Source organism: Cyanistes caeruleus, chromosome 37 (genome assembly GCF_971803275.1).
Source record: "Cyanistes caeruleus chromosome 37, bCyaCae1.hap1.1, whole genome shotgun sequence".
NCBI lineage: Eukaryota > Metazoa > Chordata > Aves > Passeriformes > Paridae > Cyanistes > Cyanistes caeruleus.
The window spans coordinates 41,402-58,862 of record NC_141738.1 but is presented as its reverse complement, the minus strand read 5'-3'; the positions used below and the strand labels follow the sequence as shown (position 1 = coordinate 58,862).

Genomic DNA, 17,461 nt, shown 5'->3' with positions numbered 1-17,461 from the left:
GTGGAGAAGATTCTGGGAAAATTGAAACAGCTTTTTTAAGAAATGAAAATAAAACCAAAAGAAACGACCAGTATTTTTTTCTCTATTTTTCTCTATTTATTTTTATGTTTCCCTTTTCCATCTTGCACTGTTTCTCCATCCCATTCATTGCAAATGGATCTCACCTCTAAGATCTGAGATTTGGCAAGTTTTAGACATTGTAAAATACCATGAGCGACACCCAGTTTTCCTTCCCCTGTTTTTCTTGGAAAGCAATGCTGGAGACACAAGTGCAGTGCTTGGGTCAGGTACAAATTCTGCATTCAGGGAATGTGCTCAGACAGTGTCTGACGCTCAGCAGGGACAAGGCACAGCAGCAGCCAAGGGCATTGCTGTGCCCCTGTGCAGGAATCAAGACTCTGGCTCTTGGCTCAACACGGCAAAGTTCCCGTGTTTGGCCAGGCTCAGGGGCTGCCCGGGGAGCGCGGGGCTCGGCGCGGGGCCGAGCGGGCAACGGACAAACGGCCCCGGGGACAAACGGCCCCGGTGCTTCAGTTGCAGCGGCAGCAGCGGCAGCAGCAGCAGCAGCGGCGGCGGCAGCAGCGCAAAGAGAAAAAAGAGCGAAAGAAGCGACATTTTCGCCCTTCTGTATCTTCTCCTCTCCCTCTCCCACTGTTCCACCCTCTCTCCCGCAGTCCCTCACCCATTCCCGATCTCCCTTTCTCTGTGTTCCCCTCCTCTCCCAGTTCCCCTCTCCCCTTGCCTGCCCGGGACATGCCCCCGGCCCGCACCTGGCCCCGGCCCCGGCCCCGGCCCCGGCGCCGGCCCCGGGCGTCCCGCCTCGCTCTCGCCTCCGCCCGGCTCTGGCCGAGCTGGCGCTGGCGCTTCTGGGCGGGCCTCAGTGCCTGGGGCTGGGGCGGTATCGCCGCCCTTTGGCTCCGCCTGCTCCGAGCCCTGCCCCGGCCCTGGCCCTGGTCCCGGCCCTTGCCCCGGCTCCTCCCGGGGCCCGCGGAGGACACAGGCGGTGCAGCCGTTGCCGCCGCCTCCGCTGCGGCTTCCCCGGCCCGAGCTCCGCCGCTCGGCAGCGCGGCCGCTGGCCCCGAGCCGCCGCTGTCGCGTTCCAAGGAGCGGACGCCTGCGGATGCTCGGCCCGGGGAGGTCGGGGAGCGCTCGGGGGCCGTTCCTGGCCCCGGGCCGAGCGCTGACGGCCGCGTCTCTTCCCCAGGGAAGGCGCAGGAGGCCCTGCAGCAGCGCTACAGGATCGGCTCGCTGCTGGGGCGCGGCGGCTTCGGCAGGGTTTTCTCGGCCACTCGGCTCTCGGATGGCGCCCCGGTGAGCAGAGGGGCCAGCGGCGGGCGGAGGAGGAGAAGGGGTCGGCGGAGGAGGATGGGGCTGGACACGGTAGGCGGCGAGCTGAATCCGCTGCTCCCTTTGGCTTGCAGGTGGCCATCAAAAAGGTGCCACGGAACCGCGTCCGGCACTGGGGCGACCTGGTGAGTGAGCGGGGCCAGCGGCAGAAGCCGGGGCGTGCCGGGCGGGGATGAGCCGGGGCCCGGCAGGGTGGGAGCCACCAGGACACCTGGAGGGAGAGCGGGCGTGGGGCCAGCGGAGGGCACAGAGCATCCCGGGCTGGCTGAGGGCTCCCCGAGCCCTGGCACGGGCTCAGCCCCACTGACGGCACCGTGCTCCTCCCGCAGCCCGACGGCACCAGCGCACCACTGGAGATAGTGCTGCTGGACAAGGTGTCCACAGGCTTCCCCGGTGTGGTGCAGCTGCTGGATTGGTTTGAGCTCCCCAACACCATCGTGATGGTACTGGAGCGCCCAGAGCGGTGTCAGGACCTGCGGCATTTCATTCGGGCACGGAGGTTCCTGACCGAGGAAGAGGCGCGGGAGCTTTTCCGGCAGGTGCTGGAGGCCGTGCAGCACTGCACCAGCTGCGGGGTCCTCCACAGAGACATAAAACCGGAGAACATCCTGGTTGACCTGGACACCGGGCAGGCAAAATTGATTGACTTCGGCTGTGGCACCTACCTGCAGGACACAGCCTACACTCAGTTTGCAGGTGAGCCCACCCAGGAGTAGGCTCCCGGTCCCGGCATCTCCTGGCCCAACATCTCCTGGCCCAACATCTCATGGCCCAACCAGGGTGTGGCAGCAGGGATTCTCCCAGGACTGGGGCTGGGGCTGGGGCAGCCAGCCTGACAAAATCCCCTGTGGGTGGGGGTAGCAGAGAGGGAGAGCCAGGACCTGTGCACCAGCTGGTTTGGTGTGCAGGTGAGAATGGGCTTGGACTGCTGTGCTTCCCTGCTTTGCCTTGGTTCATAATATTTTTTGGGCAATGCCAGCAGGGAGGATGTGGGTATGGTTTTTCCCCAGCACTGTGAGAGGGTTTTTCCTTTGTGTGTCATGGTCGGGCCTTGCCAGGGTTTCTGCTGCCATCTTCCAGCACCAGTGCCTTCTTTTCCAACCCTGGGTTTGTACACAAGTGCCAGGTGCTGGCGAGAGGGCAGCAGGTCACCCCGTGTGCCACTGGGGCAGCCCCACATGCCCAGGGATGCTGGGGTCAGGCTCTGGGAGCAGCAGCATCCCCCTGATGAGCTCCATCCGTATTCCATAGGAACACGATCATACAGACCCCCGGAATGGACCAACTTCAGGTGGTATTATGGCGAGGCAGCAACCGTCTGGACCCTGGGCATCCTGCTGCATGAGATGGTCTGCGGGAAGCACCCTTTCAGGAGGGGCTGGAACATCAGCTGGGCCCAGCTCCCGCTGCCACAACGGCTCTCCCAAGGTGGATCATCATCTCTGGGCACAGGGGGAACACCAGTGTTGGGAGACAGCAGCGGGCTCGTGAGCATCCCGCTCTGGCAGCTGCTGAGGAGGTGGCACATGTCCTGCTCTCCTCCAAAACAGAGAATTGATGGGAAAGTTCAGGCCCAGCTCTGGGCACATCCAGCATGGCCTGAGCACGGGTATAGTGGGGCAAAGCAGACAGGAGCCTTCTCCAACTGACCAGTGGTTTGTGGTTTCTCTCCCCAGATTGCCAAGTTCTGATCAGGCGGTGTTTATCCCTGCACTACTTGGACAGGCCCTCATTAGAAGACCTGTTCTGTGATCCCTGGATGCAGGATATTCATCAGCCATAGAAGAAGGGAGAGAGCCACGGGCACAGTGATGCAGGGACCTGGTAAGTTACAGCTCCACACATACCCTGGCAATCAGAAGCAAAGAAACCCAGACTTCTTTGTCCTGCCTGTGTCACTGCACAGGGCTCATCGAGTGGGAACACGCAGCCCTTGTGCTGGAGCTGAGCTGCTCTGCCCAGCACTGGTGGCCGCCATCTGAGCTGTTTTTGCTTGTCCTGGTTCAGTGACAGCTGGGCCCTGGGCAGAACCCTGACAGCCTGGTGTCACCCCAGGGAAGAAGGAGCCCGTGGAGAAGCTGCAACAGGTGGGGCTGCTCCTGCTGCTGGGGACATGGAGGACAACAGCAAGGATGACAACCTCTTCCTCCACCTGGCCAGCGGCAGCTGGCGATGATGGACTTTGATTCTGGCACCTTCTTGAAAGCCAGGCTCCACAGAGAATTTTCAGGTAAGTCCAGACCCAGGGGAATGCTCCCAGATTTGTGCATTGGCCGGGAACCAAAGGTTTCCCCTTTGCTGGGGTGGATGCAACTGATTCTTCAGTGGCTGCCCAGCTGGTTTTTGGCAGGGCTGGGGGTGTGGGCTGGGGTGGTTACGAAATGGGAGTGGGCTCCTGGTCCTGCCAACAGCCCCCAGCACCCACCGTGCCCCAGGCTGGGGCTGGGGCAGCCAGCCCAACACAAACAAACCCCCATGGCAGGAGCACAGGTGGGACTCCAGAACCTGAGCACGGCTGCTTTGCTGTGCAGGCAAGGAAGCGCTTGGGCTGCTCCACTCCCCTGCTTTGCTTTGGGATCACCGTGATTTTGGGGGACAGTGCAGGGGGGAAGGGAGAAAGCATGGGCTTCCCTCACCCGTGGGTGGGTTTTTCCCTAGAATGTAGGGGTTGGGCCTTCCTTAAACTCCTGACAGACATAAGATTTTTTACCTTTTTTCTTCTTTCCCCTATTTGTCTGTAACCTATTTTCATTAATTTATTGTTTGTTTTTCTAAAGGAAGAATTCTAGGTGGGGTCCAGTCTGGATCGGGAAGTGCTTGGGACCAGCCGTGGTGTGGATGGGCCGTGCCCTTGGAGAAGGCTGAGGACATCGTTTGGGACCAGCTTTTCTTCTGGCAGCAGATGGTGTGAGGTGGGTCCTCATCTCCTTGGCATGGGTGGGACAAGAGCTTTTGGGAGATGGCAGCGGGCACAGGAGCATCCCGCTCTGGGCAGCTGCTGAGGGGCTGGATCTGCCGTGGCTGGCTGCAGGCTGGGCACATGTCCTGTCCTCCTGCTCTGCTCCCAAAGGCAGCAGTGATGGGCAGCTTTGGGCTCAGCGCTGAGCACGGCCAGCATGGCCTGGGCACTGTGGGTGGCTGGGACAAGGGGACAGGAGCCTTGAGCTGACGGGCGGTTTCTGGTTTCTCTCCTTGCAGCCGGGCTCTGCGGATGCTGAGGCTGCTCTGGGCTCTGCCAGGGCTCTGCTGGGCTCAGCACCGGGCCGGGATCAGCCAAAGAAGAAACGGTGTGACCTCCAGCAGAGACTTGAGCATTTTGGCAATGCAGCTCAAGTCTGCAGAGTGTCCACCTCCAAAGGAAAACATGACACCCCCCCCAAAATTAAACTTGTTCCATAACTTCTGATAAGAAATCAATCTGGGATGACCCCAAATGTCATTCTTCAGCTTTCTCAAGCTGTAGCTCATCCCTTCTCTGAACAGTTCTCTCCCCCACCTGCCTTTTACTTCACAACTGCTCCCTCCTTTCCCCCAGTGATTTCCCAGCCCATCACAATCTCCATCACACTGCAGCCTTCCTTGATGCCCCTCACCACGAGGAAGGCCAAGCCCCAGGCTCAGGGACTCATCCTGTCAGTGGCTGAAGAGCAGCAATGTCTGTCGATGCCAGGGGCTCTTGGATGTCTCTGAATTCATGGACAGAAGGGTCTGTCTGTGCCAGGGGCTCTTGGATGTCTCTGTATCCATGGACAGAAGGTCTGTCCTTGCAAAGGTTTCCATAATATCTTTGTACCCATGAGTATGGAATGAACACAGAGGGTGAAAGCGTCAGTCACGTTGTTTGCACACTCCTTCCTTTCCATACATGACACATCCATGCACACCCCGATGTATAGATATATTAAAAGGATAGGGATGGATAGAGATTTCCCACAGAGCTCTAACTTTGGCATAACTCACCTTGTAAACCATGGCCAGGGGATTTTTTCCCCAGCTCTGTGTGAGTAGGTGTCCAAGAACTGAAGGGAACAGCATTTAGAAGCAGTTTCAGGATTTCTAGGCAGGAAAGGGAGCTGACAACCATCCACATAACTCACCATATTCGTCGGGATGGGCTGCTGGTTCTTTAGGAATATGGCACAATGGAGACACGAGACTTGGGATAATCCCAGCTCTCTGTGGATCTGTGCAAAGGGTGGAGCAGCAGAAACACCTTGTGTCTTCTTTGGGGACACAAGGTCCAAGGAGCTGGGCTGGTGGCAGAGCGTGACCTGGGCTGGTGGCAGGTGAAGTCCCATTTCATGACATCCTGGAGTGGCACAGGACAAAGCTCCAAGCACCCACAGCCCCACTGAGGAAGTCCTTGGAGTGCTGCACATCGCATAGGAAAAGCTGCATTCACTCAGTCCATTGGGATTTATCATTTCCATTTGCAACGCTTTAGGTCCAAGTTTCAAACTGCAAAATTTTGACACTCAAGACACAGTCATGAAGAACATGTATTTCCTATTCCTTTAACTGCAGTGTAAAATATCTTAACATTGGAAAACATCCATCAAATCTGTAAAGGAAGGCAGCTAATGGATCCTTTCCACTAGCACGTGTACAAACTAAGGAACTAAAATCAAAGCTGAGTTCTCTTTTTCAAAGGATCAGTTACCTCTTTCTTACTCCAGAGTTATAGAAGATTTTTCACTACACGTTTGCGAGTAATTTTTATCTTTCATGTTTTTTTCGTGTTTGTTTGTTTGTTTGTTTGTTTTTCTACAGAAAACATGTCCTGGAAAAGGCATGCCCTTTGCTCTGGCTTCCCGTGTGGAGCAGCTCCCTTCGCGCTGGCTGAGCTGCTCAGGCAGAGCCCGGCAGCTCCCCGCCCTGCAGGGCTGAGGCTTTTCCCCGTTGCTGGGCACAGACTGATGGAGCAGCAGTGCTGAACACGCACACGCAGAGGGACCAGAGCAGCTGCCTTTGTCCACCTGGAGCTCCAAGGCCAAACTCTGAGCAGGCACGGCTGGAAGAGACTCGCAGGCTCCCTGTTGGCTCTGCTGCCCCACTTGTGCCCGGCCCAGCTCTGTGTGAGGCAGAGGGAGAACAAGGGGCAGCTCCCTCCCAGCCCCAGCCCAGGGACCCCTCCAGCCCCAGGCCTTGGGCCACTGTCAGCACCTGCTGCTCCAGCCACGGCTTCTGCTGGCACTGCCAGCAACAACCAAACTGGGGCTGGTCCCGAGGGAGCAGCAGCAGTGCCTGGATCTGATCCCTCAGTCTGGGGCAGCCCCCTGGGGGAACAGAGGGCACAGCAAGAGGGACAAAACCAGGCAGGGTCAGAGACTGGGAAGAGCCAGAGCTGGGAGCAGGAGCAGCTGCTTCACTGCACTCTTGGAGAAAGCTCTTGGCTGAGTCAAAGCGCTGAAAGGTGTGAAAGGCAGAGAGGAGGCCACACCAAACAATGCTCCTGTTTTCACACCCTTCTGTAATAAATGGCAATGATTCGTGCTAACTAAATTGTAACTGTTTGGAAAGTTATTATTAGGAGCAATCAAGGGAATTAGTGTTACAAGGCAGATGTACCCCCCTACAGATGTTACATGTTAAAATTAAGGTAGATGATGTAATTTTGAGATAAGAAATGTCCTAAGACAAAATCGACCTTGAGATGGATAAACTTGGTATGACTTTAGGCATGAGGCCTGAAAATTATAAAAGATAAGACTAATTAGTGGAGCGCAATGCTCACTTACATAACACTAGGCTTAGTACGCACGTGCAACCTGTGAGGTTATCCAGAGGACAATGAGGATGAGTGTAAGCCTTCAAGCAAAAGACCACCAAAAGAAGACTGAAGACCCCCTAGCAGCAAGTGAAGCATGGACCATAGAAGAATAGTAATTTAAAAATTGGAAGTAGGGGGAAACTTGCAGGAAACATGAATGAATATGTAGAAGCGTACAGTATATAAGTTTAGTTTGAATTGCTTTTTTTGTACATGAGGTAGGGTGAGAAGCCCTCCCCATACTCCGGTCAGTTTTACTTATGCTTTAATCATACTTAATTACTGACAAACTATATATATATATATATATAAACATATATATATATATATGTATATATATATATATATATATATATATATACCTGAATATATTTACTAAATTGTACTCTTTCACTAAATTGTATTTCTTTTATACCAAAACTGTATTCAATGCACTAAATTCTATCCATTTTTTCTTTATTATTAAATTACTATTAACTCAATAGACCTAGTTGTCAAAATTCTAATTTCATTTAGAACACTAACAGAAATGAGCTACCAACAGAGCTTGTTTTGATCTACATCAAACTTTGAGAAATGTCCCTCCTCCTGACAGTGACTCCTCTGCAGCTGCTCTGGGAGATCTCCTGGGCCTAGCCCAGTAAAGGAGATTTCACTGGAGCTGAGGTGCTCGAGGGGGCCCATTTCAATGCTCTGCTGAAGCCCAAGGACATTGTGTTTCCCCAAGGAGCAGTGTTCCTTTCTGGCACTCGCTGGCCCATGAGGGACAGGATTCACTTGCTGCTCCTGGGTGAGTTACAGCCACAGCGAGAGGGAGGAGCCCACCCATGGCTGCTGCTGGGTCCAGACATTGGGTGAGATAAAACTGTTCAAATGAAATTAGAATTTGGACAACTTGGTCTCTTGAGTTAATAACAGTTTAATTAAAAATGAATACAATTTAGTAAACTGAATAATAATTGGTATAAAAGACTACAATTTAGTAAAAGAATACAATTTAATAAAAAAATGCAATTTATAGATGTAATTTGCAAGTAATTCTGTATGATTAAATCATAAGCAAAACTGACCGAGGTACGGAGGGGGCTTCCCACCCTGCCTCACATCGAAAACAAAGCACTTTAAGCTAAACTTATATACTGTATGCTTATACATATTCATTAATGTTTCCTGTAAGTCTCCTCCTATTTCTGATTTTTCTGACTTAACGCCACCTTTCTTCACAGCACATGCCTCACTTGTTGCTAGGGGGTCTTCAGTCTTCTTTTGGGGGTCTTTTGGCGAAGGCTTCTCCTCATCCTCATTGTCCTTTGGATAACCTTACAGGTTTGCGCGTGCGTACTAAGCGTTGTGTTATGTAAGTCTACTAATTAGTCTGATATTTACTGATTTTCAGGCCCTATGCCAAAAGTAATATTAATTTTGTTCATCTCAAGGACGTTTTCAGCTTGGGACATCTCTTCTAAATTACATCCTGCACCTCATTTTTAACATGTAACATCTGCAAGACTGCATTGTAGCACTGATCCTTTTGATTGCTTCTAAATAATTTTCCAAATAGTTCCAATTTAGTTAGCACGATTCAATTCCATGTATTACAAAGCTGAGCCAGAGCTTCAGCATCTCTCCCAAAATCCCAGAATCACAGAATGCCTTGGCTTGGAAGAGACCTTCATGTTCATCTCGTTCCACCCCCTGCCATGGCAGGGACATCTTCCACTATCCCAGGCTGCTCCAAGCCCCTTCCAACCTGGCCTTGGACACTTCCAGGGATCCAGGGGCAGCCCCAGCTTCTCTGGGCAAGCTCTGATCTCTGCCCAGCTGAGCAGGGACAGGAGCCGAGGGAACGGCTGGAGCTGGGCCAGGGCAGGGCTGGGCTGCAGATCAGCAAAAGCTTCTTCCCCCACAGGGGGCTGGGGCACTGGCCAGGCTCCCCAGGGAATGGGCACAGCCCCGAGGCTGCCGCAGCTCCAGGAGCCTTTGGCCAGCGCTGCCAGGGATGCACAGGCTGCGATTGTTGGGGTGTCTGTGCAGGGCCGGGGGCTGGACTCCATGATCCCAATGGGTCCCAGATCCCAGCTCAGCCCCTTGTGCAACTCTCACCCTTTGGCTCAGCCTTTGTGTGCCCTGGAGGCGCTGGCAGAGCTGATGGGGTGGGGCAGGAGCGGGGCAGCCCCAGCGTTCCCCTGGCAGTGACAGCACAGCCGGGCCAGCAGCCCCAGCGTTCCCCTGGCAGTGACACCACAGCCGGGCCAGCAGCCCCAGCGTTCCCCTGGCAGTGACACCACAGCTGGGACAGCAGCCCCAGCGTTCCCTCCCTGGAGACGCTCCAAGGGAAGCGGCCAGAGCCGCGTCCAGTCAGTGGAACTGAGCGGCCACTGAGCACCCCTGGCCTGGGCTGCTGTGGATTCCTCTGCACACAGCTCAGGGAAGGTCCCCTTGGCCACCCCGACAGTGCCACAGGCAAGTGTCACACCCAGTTACAGAGCTCTGCCCAGAGCTGACAGGGACAGTTAATTGGAAAAAACAAACAAGCACAGCGCCGGGAAGGTCCTGGTGCATCGAGCCTTTGCTGCAGCCAAGGAAAGCTCCTGCCTCAGGGTCACCTTTCCTGCTCAGGCAGAGCCCCGAGTGCCCCAGCAGCAGCAGCAGCAGCAGCAGAGAATGGCAGCATTGCCCCGGGCTGGCTCAGGAGGGGGAGATTTCCCCCTCAAGAGAGGCTCCTCTGTCAGGTTTTGCATTCAGGCACCTGCAGATCCCTCAGCTTTGGTTGCACAGCAGCTGGAAATGCAAGTGCAGGAGCTCTGTTCATGGCCAGCCCCAGCGGGTGACAGCAAGGCCAGGGCCCTGGCAGTGGGACATTTGCAGGGAGCGCCTGCTGCAAGCGCTGGGGGCTGGAAGTGTGTGCAGAAAACAGCCCGAGGGTCTCTTGGCCGAGGGAAAAGGAACAAAGCTTCAGTTCTGGCCTCCGCAGGGAGCACCAAAATGGTTCCTTTGCACGGCAAAGTTCCACTGGCGGGTGTTGTAGGGCCCCCTGAGGAGAGCTCAGGGTGTTCAAAGTGCCTCGGCCGGAGCAACTTTTTGTCCCGCTCCGGGGCCATTGCCGCGGGCTCGGGGTCCCTGGGAAGGCGAACGAGGGTGGAAGCGGTGCGTTTGTGGTTTTAGGGTTTGGATGTTTTTTTTGTGGGGGGAGATGTCCGGTTGTGATTTTGGTGTTTTTGTGGGGCTTGGGGAATGTGTTTTTGTGAGCTGTGCCCAGCGGTTTGCAGCCCCGCAGGTGCGGGGAGCGCTGGCGCAGCCCCGGCCTGGGCGGAGCGGCCCCGGGCGGGCTGTGGGAGCCGGGAGCGGCCGGGCGGGCCCAGAGCCGCCGCCTCGGGCCGGGAGCCCCCCGGGCAGAGCTCTGTGCTCGGGGCCGAGGCCCGGGCAGCGCTGGGCGGCCCGTGGGCCCCCGGCACAGGCGGGTCCGTGTGGCCGGGCCGGTGCCGTGTCCGCAGAGGGCTCCGAGGGGAGCGGTCCGGGCCAGCCGTGGCCGTGCGGGGCCTGGTGGGGCTCGGGGGGCCGGGCCGGGCAGAGGCTGAGGGAGAGCGGGACAAGCGCTGGCACAGAGGCCCTGGGCTCGCCGTGCCCCCCTGGCCACGCAGCCGGGCTCGGGGGCCGCCTGGCTCTGAGGCAGCCCCGGCTGCGGGGGTTCCCGGGGGTCTCTGGGGAGGGGGCGGCAATGGGGGCTGCTGGAGCTCTGTGCCCGGGGCTGGGCGCGGCTGCCGAGGGAGCGGAGCATGCAGGCTCCCCCCGTGCTGGGGCTTGCTCTGCCCGCCTCAGGGGCTGCATTGTCAGCCCGGAGCCGCGTGGGGATGGCCCGGGACCAGCAGGGCTGGCAGGGAAAGCGGCAATGGGGGCAGCAGAAACGGGCAGTGCCAGTGCTGGGGGTGCTCCCGAAGCCTGCAGATGTTGGGAGCATGAACAAGGGGGTCCAGGGATAGTCCAGGAGCCTGAAACAGGGAGCCCAGACAGTGCTGCCCATCCAGGACTCCTGGGGTGCCAGAGTGGTGAGGCCAGAGAAGGGGAGCTTCCTTGCTTGCCAGGAGCCCCAGCAGCCCAGAGAGGGGGTGTCGCCCTGAAAACTCAGCTTCTGAGCTTGCTAACATAGTTTTCTAAGGACTTTCCCACGACAGTAACTGTAAACATAGATATGTGTACATTCTTTCTGTTACACGTCTTGTGAAGGGCATCTCTCATGGCCAGTGCAGTGAGAAAGTGTTATCCTGACCATCCAATCCCTGGCCGTGGTCACAAGCCTATAAATCCTGGGAGGACAAATAAACTCTGCTCTTTCTTCACCACACCTCGACCTGTGTCCGCGTCATCTATTGATCCTCAGCGGTAACATCTGGTGGCCTCGCCGTGTCTTGCACGTGTGTTACAGGGTACTGTCTAGCCTGTGGCTATGGATGGTTTTGGACTTTCTCTTACGGAGGGCCTGGTTCTGGAGATACGGCGTGCAGTGCATGATCAGAGAGGGACTGATGTGTCGTATGCTGACTTTCAGCGATTGTGTGAGTATGGCAGACTTGAGGGGTTTTTCCCTGTGATTGAAGCGATTTTTTCGCAGTAGGCTTGGGAGGCTTTAGGCGATTCCCTGATCGAGGCTCTGCTGGTCGGTTATGAGCCCCGGGTGCTCCAGTTGCTGGGGATCTGGCAAAGGTGTGGTGGCATTCTGAGGTTGGGTCCCGAGGTCGGCTCCCCCGGGATCGCCGGGGCCCCCGGCGGGTTGAACGGAGCCGCCGCGGGACCGGTGGGCGTGACCCCACCTCAGCCGGCGCCCCGGCGGTGTAGGCCCGGGGCGGGGTTGGATCCCTGCCGGCAGGCTGTCAGGGGCGCCGCGGACCCGGGGGGTGTAGCCCCACCTGTTGTAGTGCATCTAAAAATCTTGGTACCTCCCAAGGGTAAAACTCACCTCTGGTTTGTGTAATGTTAGTTCCTACCTGAGAACCTTCTTTCCACCCCCTTCCCATTGGCTGTGACCTCCCTGCATCCCTTAATCACCCCTGCCCCCTGGTATAAGAGATAAGACCCAGAGCATTTCGCTCTCTCTCTTGTCCCGGATGGACGACAGACAATAAACCCGGGATAATTCCAGCAAGTTTGAGCCTCCTGTGTCTAGATACTTTGAGTCCATGTTGTATCCACTCCAGGACCCCCTCCGCCCCCTGTGCCCTGAGACGAGCAAGCTCTCACCACAGAGGGTGGGACAGAGGGGTCCCGTCGGGGAGAAGGATAGCAACACCCACCTCGGCCCACGCCCCGGCGGTGGAAGCCCGGGGCGGGCTCGCCTCCTCCGTATGCTTTCCTGGCACAGACCGATGGCGGGGTGCTTGAACGGGGGGCCTGGGGGATGCCTCAGGGTCTGTCCCGTGTCCCTGCTGCGGCTGGGCCGTGCCCTGCCCCGTGGTGGGGGACGGGCAGGGCCCGGGCTCCGCGCCGGCAGCCGCGCACGCTGTTCCAGTGCAGGAGCGGCCGGCACCGCTTCTTGGACCTTTCGCCCCTGAAGAAACGCTGTTAGGGGCGGTTCCGAGTGCTGCCCCCAGCACGCCGGGAGCAGGCTGTGCTGAGCTGCCTCTAACCCCCCCGCCTCAGGTTCCCAGGCATCACCCGAGCCTGCGGCTGGAGCCGGCCCTCCCCTGTCACCTCCTGTGGCTGTGGCAGACCAAGGTCCTGAGCTGTTTAGCACTGGCTCAGGTGGTGCTGCCGCGGGGGCGAAGCCGGTGGCCTTGACGGGCCAGGGGTCCCAGGCTGCTGGAGCCTCTTCGGCTGTCCTGTGGACTTTGTCCTCCTGTCAAATGACTGTGCAGCTGAGTGTATCAGGCATTCCATGTGCTTCCGAATGCTTTGATCTGGTGGATGAGGGAATGAGTGCTCTTCTTGTGGCGTGCTTGAATGCCACTGCTCAAGGCATCATTGATCACCTAGGAGACGTTGATTCGGATTTCCTGGGGTGCATTTCTGCCATGGGTTCCACACTCACCCCTCCTGTTCCTATCCCTGCGGGACCTGGATTTGCTCACCTTGTGCCTTTTGAGTTTTATGTTCGCAGAGCTGAGAACCAGCTGCGGGGAGATGGTGGCTTCGGGTTCCCTGGACCTCCCTGGGTCACTGGACTGCTGTTCTGACAGCCAGGGGTCATCCTGAATGGGTCTACACCCTGTCCATCCTTGGTGAGATGCTGTCAGAGACTAGCTTCTGCGGGTTCTTGACACTGGCATGGATATCACGATTGTCAGGTTTGCTGACGGGCCCCCAGAGTGACCCTTGGACCCGATGCTGACACATTCCATGCAAAGAACTTGAGACTGTCTCTTTGTTCAGCAGATTCTGTTCTCTTCTCTCATGATAGACTAGACACCCTCCGTGACTTGATGCAAGAACAGTTGGATCACAGTGATCTGGAGTTTCAACCAGTCCCTGGGACATTCCTGTTTTCTGTGTCAAGAAGTCTGGGAAATGGAGGTTGCTATAATACCTCCAGAAAGTTATTGCTATGATGGAAAGCATGGGGATGTTGCAGGCTAGCATGCCTTCACCTGCCATGCTTCCTGCTGATTGGCTAGTCCTCATCATGGATCTGAAGGATTGTTTCTGCGATTCCTTTGCATCCCGATGACAGACCAAAATTTGCCTTTCTGGTGCCAGCTATCATTGATGCTGAGCCCACACAGAGATATCAATGGAGGTTTTGCCATAAGGCTTGTGAAAATTTGCCTGCATTTGCCGATGATATGAGGCTCTAGCCCTCTCTAGAGTTTGCAAGCAGTTTCCTGCTGCTTGTCTCTATAACCTCCCTGAAATTATTTGAGGGTCAAAAACAATTTTGGGACAAACAGTCCCGCATTTGGAGGTGCAATTATTTTTTTTTGCATTCAGTGCAGACACTGCATGAATGATGTCCAAATATTAATGGACTTTCACATGGTTGTGTCCCTAGATGGGACTGACCACAACACAACTGTCTCCCTTGTTTGGTCTATTAAAAGGGGGACTCTGATTTTAAAGTCACCTCTGACACTGACCCCAGAGGCACAGTAGATGCTGGAGGAGGTTCTGTGAGCAGTTTCTGCTCCTCAAGTTTATTACATTAATCTTTCCATTGATGTCGCTGTTTTGTTTTTAGTTTGTTTTTTTTTTTTTGGAGAGTCATGAGGCTGGATCAGCCCAATTAATAGAATTACAGACTGCTGTCATAGCATTTCATAGGTTTTCCCAGGCACCTTTCAATTTGGCCATGGATTCTGCCTCTGTGACCAAATTGAGAGCCATCCACAAGCAGGTGTTGATGTTGGACATTTGTTTCATTTATTTTTGGGGGTTTCTGGTTTTTTTCTGGTTTTTTTTTTTGTTTGTTTGTTTTTTGTAATAACGAAAGCGTGAGATATCACCCTGAAATTACAGCCTTCTGATTGTATGGAGTATTCTATTTTCCTGTTATTTATCTTTTTGATTGTTTATAATGTTGCTAGTTTCTTTGTTCATTTTTCTTTTTTCATTTCTTTTTGTTAAACCAAAAAGGGTGAGATGTCGCCCTGAAAACTCAGCTTCTGAGCTTGCTAACATAGTTTTCTAAGGACTTTCCCAGGACAGTAACTGTAAACATAGATATGTGTACATTCTCTCTGTTACACATCTTGTGAAGGGCATCTCTGATGGCCAGTGCAGGGGGAAAGTGTTATCCTGACCATCCAACCCCTGGCTGTGGTCACAAGCCTATAAATCCTGGGAGGAAAAATAAACTCTGCTCTTCTTTCACCACACCTCAACCTGTTTCCGCGTGATTTATTCATCTTCAGCGGTAACAGTGTTCTGTAAAACAGGTGAGTTGTTACAGCTTCTTGCCCCATTTATCACTGGATAAAACACAAATACTGCATTGCTCCATGTCTACTTTCTTCCAAGGAAAGGCAGATTTTGTTCATTATTCAGTGGGACATATTCATCTGTTGAGAAGCAAATTCTCCTTGCCATTCACACAATGTTGATTTGCTCTAATCCGATTGTAATTAACACCTACCTCTCACTGTAATTAAGGCTGATGGATTGTGAGGCAAAGTGTTGCAGAATTTGCCCTGGAGAGAGTTTTTTTCTAATTCAATGATATTGGAAGACAGCTGTAGCCTACCATACTTCTGGCATACTAGAAACAAAACAACAACCTTTCAAACAGGATTTTATGCTTTCTTCCTCCTCTTCCTCCCAGGAATTTTGATCCCTGAAGTCTGAACTCCTCAGCTGCCTCACAAACACTGTTTTAGTTCACACAGGCATCCATGAAGTAAGCAACATATCAGGACTGTGGCTGAGAAGCTGGAAGCAATGTAGGTTTAGAGCACCAAAATTAATAATCCTTTTCCCAGGTTAAGCCAAGCAATTCCCAAATAACTCTACCTATCCTCAGGGATGTTTCAAAATGTGTAATAGTAAAAGCTGGGAGCAGGGAGAGAGAATGTCAACAAAATTAAAAATACAGCTATCTGAGATCTTTTTATTCCTATGAAAACAGAGTCAAAATTGTTTATATATGGAAAATTATCTAAGAAGTGAACAAGAGATTGTCGAAATAACTGCTTGGGAAACAAAAATACCTAACTACAAAGAAGTTCACATGTAGATTTATAAGAAAACATACTAAGACAAAAAACAGACCTACCAAATCTAAAACTAGTAACACTGTCTCATATGTCTCAAAGAAAAAAAACAAACAAACAAAAAATACCAAAAAAAATTTAAAATAGTCACATTCTCAAGAGCATTACTATATACAGGACCCTGCAGGTAGTGGGAATAAACAAAAGAACTTTTTTACAGGAAACAAAGGAACTTTTTTCTTCTTCTCAGGCTGTGGGAGCTGTCACGGAGCAGGGACGGTCAGGTGTGGCAGTGGCTGCTCAGGGATGGGTTTGGCCCATGTCCCTGGAAGGAGCCACTGCCCAAGCAGCTGCACTGACCCCGGGCTCTGCTCTCAGCCTTCTGGGCTCTGTTGGCTGGCACAGCCTGTGCCAAGGAGTGGCAAGGTGCCTGCAGGCCCCAGCTCTGGGGAAACAGAGAACATCCTGGCCGTATCCAGCGTGCTGCCAGCTCAGCAGTGGAGCACAGCACGGGCTCACACTGCCCATTGCTCCCAGAGATGCAGCCAGCACCACCAGACAAGCTCACAATATCTGGAGAAGCATGAGAAGAGTTTTCTGCTGAGGAACACAGTGTTTGATTAAGTTAATGGCCATTGTGGCTGGTGGAGCACTTTTCCTGATGATGTGCTATGCTGGAATCTGGTATTGCTGGAAGAGAGAAGGGTGAGTGTTTTGCTGATCTCAGCCTCAAACAGCTTCTTGAAAGGCTGCTCATAGTCAGGAAACATCCCCAGTGAGGCTGCTGTGCACTTGTGGCTAGTCCTTGGTTGCCCAAATCACTCTGCTGAGAGTTCTGCTGCTGCCCAGGCCTTTCTTTGGCCTCTTAGTTGCTGGGCCTTGTCCTGGGGAGCCCGCTGGGGCTGCAGCCAGTGCTGGCTGCCACTGAGGCTGCCTGGCCAAGGGCAGCCCCAGGAGCAGCGGGCAGAGGCAAAGCAAGGTGGGCAGGAGAAAGAGCAGAGATGAGATTGCCCTTGAATGGCAGAGGCGTTCTGGGGCCCGCTCCTGGCCAGGGGCCCTGCCCAGAGCCATGCCCTGCTCACTGGGGACATGAAGGTGTCAGGAAAATTAATCCACAAACACCAGAGGTTGATGTCCAAAAAGGAGACAGAGGACTCCTTTCACTTTATTTAAATAAAGGGAGAGGCCATGGGCCATTCCCCTGGGGTCTCTCAAGTTTTTTGGAGGACGCAACCTCCTTTTTATCCTAATTTCCTGACCGCATGTCCCTCCCTCTTTCCCCACTGGCTGAGGTACTTGAGAGGTAAAGATTTCCCAGAGTGCCTGATACCTAACATTCCCCTCTAATGTATAACCCTCCCGCCTAATTTTTAATTCTCAGAAATTTATGGTATTTCCCCATTGTTTCTTTCGTATTTCCATATCCAGTTTCATTTATCAGCAAACCTACAGTTTGTTTGTAAAGTGAAATATCTTTTTTCCATTCATCAATCACTGGAATCTTTCCCATTGTTTCTTTTATATCTCAGTGCTAGTTTTATCTATCAGCAGACCCACAGCTTGTTTGTAAACACAAATCTCTCATTCCTATCAATCTTTTTTTAATTTTTTTAATAATTGTCTTTACAAACATTAGTTTTCATTGACTCATTGAGGCTCATTGTTCCTGGGGTTTTTTTTTCTTTGTTTTGCAATTATTTGCAATGACATC

At 53.8% G+C, this 17,461-nt stretch overlaps 1 protein-coding gene and 1 long non-coding RNA gene across 2 annotated transcripts; both read left to right on the top strand.

Moving 5' to 3' along the window:
* Positions 1-344: 344 nt before the first annotated feature.
* On the top strand, positions 345-4,764 carry LOC147647442 (serine/threonine-protein kinase pim-1-like). The gene is made up of 8 exons (XM_086871906.1): positions 345-1,311; positions 1,422-1,472; positions 1,677-2,043; positions 2,599-2,775; positions 3,024-3,171; positions 3,355-3,577; positions 4,125-4,259; positions 4,546-4,764. The coding sequence occupies exons 1-5, from the start codon at positions 754-756 to the stop codon at positions 3,128-3,130; spliced, it is 1,260 nt and encodes a 419-aa protein (XP_086728032.1). The 5' UTR covers positions 345-753; the 3' UTR covers positions 3,131-3,171; positions 3,355-3,577; positions 4,125-4,259; positions 4,546-4,764.
* An 8,136-nt stretch (positions 4,765-12,900) lies between these two features.
* Positions 12,901-14,700, top strand: LOC147647441 (uncharacterized). Its single transcript, XR_015281556.1, has 2 exons — positions 12,901-13,395; positions 13,509-14,700. It is a non-coding gene; the product is annotated as an uncharacterized LOC147647441 (long non-coding RNA).
* Positions 14,701-17,461: the final 2,761 nt, after the last annotated feature.